Source organism: Hypomesus nipponensis, chromosome 18 (assembly GCF_054491055.1).
Source record: "Hypomesus nipponensis isolate SF chromosome 18, ASM5449105v1, whole genome shotgun sequence".
Lineage (NCBI taxonomy): Eukaryota > Metazoa > Chordata > Actinopteri > Osmeriformes > Osmeridae > Hypomesus > Hypomesus nipponensis.
The window spans coordinates 10,097,644-10,106,589 of NC_140378.1; the positions used below are offsets into that span (position 1 = coordinate 10,097,644).

The 8,946-nt window shown below is 37.0% G+C and overlaps 1 protein-coding gene across 1 annotated transcript; it reads left to right on the top strand.

The window, feature by feature from the left end:
• Window positions 1-7,066: 7,066 nt before the first annotated feature.
• rh50 (Rh50-like protein) lies at window positions 7,067-8,946 on the top strand. Its single transcript, XM_084679228.1, has one exon. It carries the CDS (start codon window positions 7,067-7,069, stop codon window positions 8,489-8,491), a length of 1,425 nt encoding a protein of 474 aa, XP_084535354.1. The 3' UTR covers window positions 8,492-8,946.

Below are 8,946 nucleotides of genomic sequence, written 5' to 3' on the forward strand. Positions count from 1 at the left end.
GTCTCAAATGTCTCAATATTAGTTATGTAAATAGTACAGTATAGCTTATTCATGAGAAGATAATAAATGATTTTAAAATTCCTTATGGAATTCGTCAGAATACATTATAACAATAGATTTAAAGCGTCAACTAATTGAAAGATATTTATTGACACTATTTGTTCAAAGAGTAAATACATTCTTTTCTTCTTATTTGGTTAAAAATAATTCCAATCTAGAATTGTGAACTCTACAATTTTTGCCAAATACCAACAGCAAATCGTGCCATATACAGTGAAGAAAAGTTTTATACCAACCTCTTTTTTAGTACAAGTCAAATGTCAAATGAAATGTGGAGTATGTGTAAGTGGAATTTAACAATGAAATTATAGCAGATTTTGAATCCAGCATCTATCTAAACTTTCATACAACCTTGTCTGTAATGGGAATAATGTTCAGACTGATTTTAGTGTGGCACAGTTTTCTGGTGGTAAGTCATTCAACAATATTCATAAAAAAAAATATATATTTGATATATATATATATATATATATATATATATATATATATTGTATTTGTGAAGGACATGCCTAAAGCATAATCCTTGTACTAATAATTTAATCATATTATTTTTTTAAACAAATATAAAGTATCAAAATGTACATATAGGTAGATCTCATATTTACAAGTGTTTCACATATTAGATGTATGCAAGGAGGGCACTGTAATTTATTACCATGTGGTAGAAATAGAGTATACGATATAAAAATATATCTTGATAAATATATCAATTATTTTTTGTATGCTATTTGTTTTGAGAAAAAAATACAATAATTGAATTTATGTATTCTTTAATAGATTAAAATATATTTAGTGCTTGGTGTTTGCTGTATTTCAGTGAAGAGTATACTTTCAAAACATGATGTATGAAATTTCAAATGCTGCTATACAAATTGACGTGTACATATTGAGTCAAAACGCAACAGTAAGGGAATCCATAGGAAATGGGGCTGAAGAGCAGGTAGACAGGGTTAAAATTACTTAAATAGCAAGCAGGGTCATTTGGCACAAGTATTTTTTTTTCCTCTGCTGTCCTTGAAGTTTAAAAAAATAAAATCATGATCTAAGTTGTTACTGCTAATCAACAATTGTAGTTGTAGCCACTGTTCAATGTCAAATTTAGATTGATGCCCTATTGTAACAGTCATCAAATGTGGACCTTGGACCTTGGAAAATGAAGAAAATATTTAGCTATAATTGCAGATCCAAATAGGGTTGCTGTTGGTTAGGGTCGGTTGTATGGTTCAAGAAGTTATGTACTTATGTGCTGATTACTGTAAATTGTAAGCTAAAACCTATGACTGACTGTGTTTGAACTAAACTTAATTTCTGATCATTTTAATTATGAATTAGGGAAAATGGTAATCTGATCCCTGTATCATATTATTATGATAAACATATCTTCAGCCAGCAAATTACTTACAAAAATAATTGTGTCATGCAAATACTACCTACAATCAAAATAATATTCATATATACCTTTAGCTGTACAGACTGTACGAGTATATTTAAGTAGAATCAAATAATGTAAATAGAATAATTGGGCATATAATTATGATAGGATATGTCAGAAAGTTTGACATTAGAAACAATGTAATCATATTGTTGTTTGCATGGCATTTGTTACTGTTGACCCATACAGTGTCTACTAAAACAGTGGGATGTCAAGCTATATCATGGAGGCACACAATGTTGTCTCCTTTTCTCCACCTGGTAAATGACGTTGCAGCACCGTGTTGTTGACCGCCACACTTGTCGAGTGATAGACTAGAACATTCACTGCATTAGTACAGATTAAATTAGATACTAAATTTTACATTATCTTCATGATTCACATGCTACTGCAATGCGACCATTAATTGCACTGCTATTCTCTTGCTTTTTCCCAGTTGATTTTCTTTCCATAAGAGACCAATGGCGACTTGGGTTAGGGTAATTTATGGGGCACATTATTTCAGTCGACAGTGACTAAACTTATTGTTAATGTTGCTAACTGTAACTGGTACATCACAATTTTTCAGGAAAAAATAAGAGTTACACTAGAATAGATGTGTTTACAGATCAAATTTGTGTTTAAGAGTTGAAAACTGTAATCCGGGGCTTTATGCAATTTGAACAAATGAAATTAGTTTAATACTAATTGTTCTAAATGTGAGTAATGCTGCACAAGATTTTAACGGAGTGACTATACCTGGATCTTAAGTTAAACGATGAGCCTAATGTGTCTCAAATCTTTTGATTGGAAGTATATTATTACTATGTTTAAATGAATGTTATTACAAGTGATTTTGCTTACATCTTGTACAGATATATGTTCAGCTACAATGTTTCGCAAGGTTTCTCCTAGTTATGTGGCATTTCAAGAGGCATAACGTCCCCCTAAAACTTAATGACTAACTGATCCACCAGCAGTGTGACTGTGGTAGTTTATCTCATCAGTGATGATCAGTAACTATAAACCAGGGCTTGACAAAGATAAATAAGGCCTTTATGCAGTGGTGATCAACATGTTTGATGACCCCAGAGCTGAGAGTGTTCTCAGAGGCAGAATTGCTGCAGAAAGCAGCCATCATTCAGGTGTTTCCCAACAATCGTGTCAAACAGACAAGAGTTGAACCCTATTGCAAAAAAAATACATATTAATTCAATATTAAAGATGTCAGATTATTTGTATTCTTAAACAGGGTTTGAAAAGGGCTCTTCGATGCATGCATCCTTACCCTGTGTCATTGGGTTTTGCTGTGAGCTCCATACTTTAAAGTTAAGTTTGATAGAAAATCAGTTTTTTTAACCCTGTTGAATGACATAAATTACTTGGCCAATTCCATTAATTAGTGCTAAATCAATTTTGTAATATTGGTGAAGGCTTTATGTTAGAGTTGAAGCAGGTTCTGGCTTTTCACTGTGATTGTTCTAGCACATACAGTATGAAGTATGCAGTGCAAAGTGAATCGTTATTATTTTCATCCTTCATGCATGCTAGTAGTTATGTTCTGTTATTGCAGATGTTTCTTCTTACTTTTTGTGTTTTGGCTCTTTAATTTGAATTAAGAGATTGGCTACTCATTATCAAAGAAAAAATAACTATTTGGTTCCCAAGTAAACTGTATGCCACAGTGCATAATATTTAAGTATGGTGTTATCATCAGAATAGGGGACTTACTGTACAACCATCACCATTTATATTTTCTAAAGATATATCTTGTGAAGCAAGAGTTAGACCCTTCCTTCTAGTAGCTCCATACTGTACTGTACTAAACCTTTTGTGTTCACCATGACAAATTATTCTCAAATAACTGTTCTCCATATTGATTCTTGATTAAGAAATATGGATTGTCTGAAACATTTCATAATATGAGAATAATTCTGTAGTTAGCTTTTACTGAGAATTCCCTTTTGTTCCCTTGCAATTCTGGTTTCCTCAGATGTTAGAACCAAGTATATGCATGTAGGTGTATTGTTTTCATTGCAGTCAAGTAAATCTCACCTCATTGTACTAAAGTTAATTAAGTCTCCATTTTCTAATGTTGAAGTGTGTGCAACCGTAAATTATTCCCACATCCTCCTAAGAAGTGTGTGCACGTAATGCGAGCAAGAACAAAAAAACAAGAGCTAGTGTTTCTAAATCTTCACATATGATACTGTATTTATACTTGATCCATAAGAGCATTGTGATGCATTTTTAAAATACATTAATATAGATCTAAAATAGATATCTTGACTAGTTATTAGAAGTTTTGTGTTCACAATTATTGGTTCCCTTCCCCAGGAAAGGAAGATATATGATGTGTGTGTGCATGTGCACAACCATGCTTCTGTGTGTGTGCGTGTGTCTGTGTGTGTGCATGTGATTGTGTGTTTCAGTATTTGCGTGTGTTCATGCATGCGTGAATGCATTTCTGTGTGTGTGTGCATGAATGTGTGTATGCATGCATGTATGTGTTTGTGTGTTTTGTTTGTGTGTCTGTGTCTGTGTTTGTGCACGCATACACACATATACATTAATATGTAAGGGAGAGTGCAGGGTATCTGTATGGGAAGGGTCAAAGATGGGACATCTGTAAATACATTAATGGTTAAGAGCAAATTAGAGCTTAGATGTTTACTTTGTGTGTCAATGCAAGTTTAATATTTTACAGATATAGGAATATGTATTATCTATTGTGTTAAATAATGCTATTTAAACAGTTGTTTTACCATGTTGTTTTACCATGTCAAATGCTTATACGTCTATGGCTAATGGTTTCCCAAAACCATTTTATAGATTTGTCTGCACAAAATGCAATAAATTAAAGTCATTTTACTACAGCCTCCTCGAAGAAGTGTTATTTGTTGAATCCATTGTAAAGTAATGGCCAAAACTATTGGCAGTGGCATAAGTTTTGTGTATCAAAAAGTTTGCTGCTGCAGTGGTTGTGGTGTTGATTCAAATTGTTTCTAGATAATTGTGCAGAGTGGTCAGATGCATTTTAAATGAAAGCTTCATTGGCCCCAAACAAACACAAAGCAAACACGTGTTTCTGTTTTTCAGCCCTTGCAGAAAATGTACAGCTAACATAATTTCACTAATCATATTATCAGCACATCGGAAAATATGAACAAACTAGTCAGGTGAAATCACTCTATCGGTCTGATTGGTAAATAAGAGCAGACTGACTGCTGTAAAAGGGTGGACTCTTTGCATACATTTATTGTTTTTGCCAATAAAAGCCTTAAAAACTTACAAAATGCTTATCATAGAAACCAAGACCAATATTTTTATTTTGGCTGGACTTTGTTGCTCCAATTCTTGCTCCAGTCTTGGTATAAAGATTTTCTCTTGATCTTGAGTTATGAAATGACATGTATACTGTCATTTTAAGAAAACCTTAAACTGTAGGTAATATTAGTTGACAGTGACTTCAATAACTTGTGCAATCCAAGTTTGAACAGGTTTCCATGCTGACTGTTGTGAATGTGTTACATCCTAAATTATGGTTAGACATTGCTGGGCAATTCTTCTTCTTGAAGAAATTCTTCAGACATGGGCCATAAAGCAGCAGATATCAAGGGGCAGACTATAGTTTCTACAGTAGGCTATGACTGGTGACAAACTAAAATGCAGTCTTTACATTATCCCCAAATTGGCTTACGTTAACTGTAAATATTTGTGCTACCCTGGGGGGTATTCCAGGGAGCTATTCCAGGTAGCGGGTTTAGTGAAAACTTTGAGTTGTTTAACCCTGAAAAGTGGCATACTCCGAGTTCCACGTTCCAGAAAGAGTTAACGAAATCCTTTTGGTAAGTTTCCATGGTAACTTACTCCGTAAAACTAACCTGCTCGCTAGCAGGTTTTCCATGCCAAACTCTGCGTTTCTACCGATCCCCTCCCACTTTATGAGCCCGATAGCTTTGGCAGACATGGCATATAATTTCCTGGTTCAGCCGAGCGATCTCAAACAAAATCTTATTTGCTTAGTTATACGCTGGGAGACGATTTTAAGATTGCGATTTAATGTGCTTTAATTCCCTGATGAATACCTAAGTTAACGTTACCGTTTTGCGTCACATTCTGTAATTTATTTTAGTAACATTCTCAGCCCTTGGGCCTGTTGTCAGAATGTGCAAATCGTTTTCATATTAATTATTCTCGTAATGTCAGTGTAACTGACAATTACAAAAAAAGCCTGTATATAAAAGTAGGCTACATGGAGAGAGAACTACCAGTAGCTACCATACACAATTCTCTGCATCCATTTTTGCGGCAGAAGTCATTAATGTCTCTTCGTCATCTTAATCATCATCATCATCCTTAGATAAAAAGCATTCTGTTGAGGGAAACTGCTACTAAAGTACAAGTTGAAATAGGCACCAATTTATATTTAAACTTTGTATCATGTCGAATATGATTAAAATAATGGTGACGTCGAGGCTACAATCACAAGCGTAGCCTAAAATCAAAATATGCATTACCTGTTCGTAGTATGTTTTTATATGTAGCCTAATATTACATTGAACATCCTATTTTATTTAAGTCCACCACTTTTTCTCCTGTAATATTAACGGACAGTGGAGTTAAATGTTCAATGTATGGACTGGCTATTGCATTCAAATAGTAAATCCATTGACTCAGCAGATTGTCTCCCACGCCAATTGTAGCTATAGGCTACGCTGCTACAACCGTGTTGCTTTTTTTCCGGAATATGTGCTCCGATTGACCATGAACACAAAATAAAACTTACATCTAAAGTGTGGTGAAGTAGGACAATGTTTTTTGTCTCGGTTGCCATGGTGAATCCTAGTATCGGAGCTCTAGATGTTGGCTTTTGGTAGTATTCATGCACGCGCTAAACTCAGAGTTGCTACTCCGAGTTGAGTTAACAAATTCATATCAGCTTTTCTGGAACCGAATCTTCTGAGTTTCCCATGTTAGAGTAACTCAACTCAGAGTTCAGGGTTAATCTCAGAGTTTGTTAAACCCGATACCTGGAATACCCCCCTGGTTTAAAATAAAAATAAAAACGATCCATTGTTTTTGTTGCATGAAGTTGTAAATGTTTGACGCAAGTCTCAGAAAGAAAGGGCATACTGTTCAAAGTCCAACAAACTTTTTCCTCTTGGTAACAATAGTGTGATAATGCTCTTAGTGGGTAATTTCTCTCCATGCTTTCATCAAAGAAGTATTATATAATGCTTCGTGAAAGGGAACACAAACATGTGCACAAACACCTACACATAGGCACTGTAACCTCGGGTAGCTAGCTTACAAAGATCATTTGGATGTCAGATATGCAGTCTTTGTTCTTGTGATTTTGTTGTTTTATTGGGGCTTTTACTCTGTAGTCACGGTTACAGACATGCTGAATTCTCAGAACTGGCTTATGAGGGCCAAAGTACAAATAGCCGTTTCCTGCTAGACTGATGTGGCTTATGATCATCAGTCAGAAGGAAAGATCAACCAATGTCCTGCCTTCCTTATCTGTGTAGTGATACAGTCATATACAGCCAGTAAAGTAATGCTGCTCATTTGGCTGTCAAATTTTCAAGCATGAAGAAGCGTTCCACCAGTCTCCGGATCAGGCTCCCTGTTCTAGTGCTTGTCCTGGAGGGGCTCCTCCTAAGTCTCTATGCTGCCTTTGTTACCTACGATGACCAAGCTAATGCCAGACTACAGAGCAATGACACCAACCCCATGGATAACACACTGTATCAAGACTACCCCTTCTTTGCTGACATACAGGTCATGATATTCTTGGGTTTTGGGTGCCTCCTAGCATTTTTCAGACTCTATGGCTTTGGAGGGATGGTTTTCAACTTCCTCACTGCTACCTTTTCTATCCAGTGGGCTATTCTAGTGCAGGGTTTTTTTCAGTTCAGATTCGATGACGGTAAGATCCACCTGGGGGTTGCCAACCTGATCAATGCTGAGTTTGCCTGTGCTGTGGTGCTCATTTCTTGTGGAGCCGTGTTAGGCAAAACCAGCCCTGTGCAACTATTGGTCATGGCCCTATTGGAGGTTCCCATCTTCGCCATTAATGAATGGGTTGTGCTGGAGTACATACGAATCACCGATGCAGGTGGCTCTATATTAATCCACTTGTTTGCATGTTACTTTGGCCTAGGTGTCACATTCATGCTCTACAGGCCGTGTTTAAATCAGGGCCATGCAAAAGAGAGCACCAGCTACCATTCGGACATCCTGTCTGTGATGGGGACCCTGATCCTGTGGGTGTTCTGGCCCTCCTTCAACTCTGCACTGACCCTGAAGGGAGACGACCAGCACAGGGCCGTTCTCCACACCTTTATTGGCCTGAGCGCGTCCACACTCACAGCCTTCGCCCTATCTGCAATGCTTAACAAGAATGGAAAGATCACGATGGCTGACGTCCAGAATGTGACCTTGGCTGGAGGGGTGACAGTGGGGGCATGTGTGGATATGATGATATCCCCAGCAGCTGCTTATGCATTGGGTATGATGGGCTGCACTGCCTGTATGCTGGGGTACAAATACCTCAGCCCCTTTTTGGCTCAACACCTCAGGGTCCAGGATCAGTGTGGCATACATAACCTACATGGCCTGACCGGACTCATATCCTGCACTGCAGGGGTAGCAGCCATACTGACAGCCTCTGAGGAAGTGTATGGGCCTAGCATGTATGAGATATTTAGTCATAGGGCACCCATGGAGGGGGACCCGAAGCTTCTTGAGCTCCAGGCATTGATCCCTGGTTTGCAGCCTGGCCTGGGTCGTAGTGCAAAGGAGCAGGCCCTCTACCAAGTAGCAGCTGTCTTCTCCACAATTGGTATGTCAACACTGGGAGGCATTTTCACAGGATTTGTCTTGAGTCTGCCATATCTTGCATCACCATCAGATGACCTTTGCTTTGATGATGAGTTGTTTTTTGAAGTTCCATCTGACTATGACTCTCCAATGGGCCTCAATAATACAAAAACTGAGGATTCTGAAGCTTAAAACATATTCATGTTGGCTAAGCAATTAGGCAGGTTCTTTTCTCAAAATAATTTTTTATTGTGTTTTTTATTTACAGTTTTTACAGTTCAACGTAGGTATTAATTATGGATTACCAATCACAAGATAGATTTATTACACAGGTGAAAACATCCATAACATTTGACTCAAACTGTGTGATAACCACAGATAACTATGTCAACAACAAACAACACAATTATGTAACCTCATTGTAATAAAATTTGGGGTTGTATGTTAAATGAATGTGTTTTAATTGTGGTTGAATTGTAAGCTCCTTTGTTCATTGTTAAGGAACATCCTGTGACTAGCTTACATTTTTGCAAAAAAGGAGTTAGGTTAAGAGGGGTGAAGGATTTAGAGAAATGTTGGTTAGGGGGCTAGTCTGACCAGGGAGGGAAATCCAGCGACACAAAGTTTGGGTGATTTAAGAGTTTAAA

What these genes read in the sequence shown, in the direction of transcription:
- rh50 (XM_084679228.1), top strand. Translation starts at nt 7,067, where the DNA reads ATGAAGAAGCGTTCCACCAGTCTCCGGATCAGGCTCCCTGTTCTAGTG.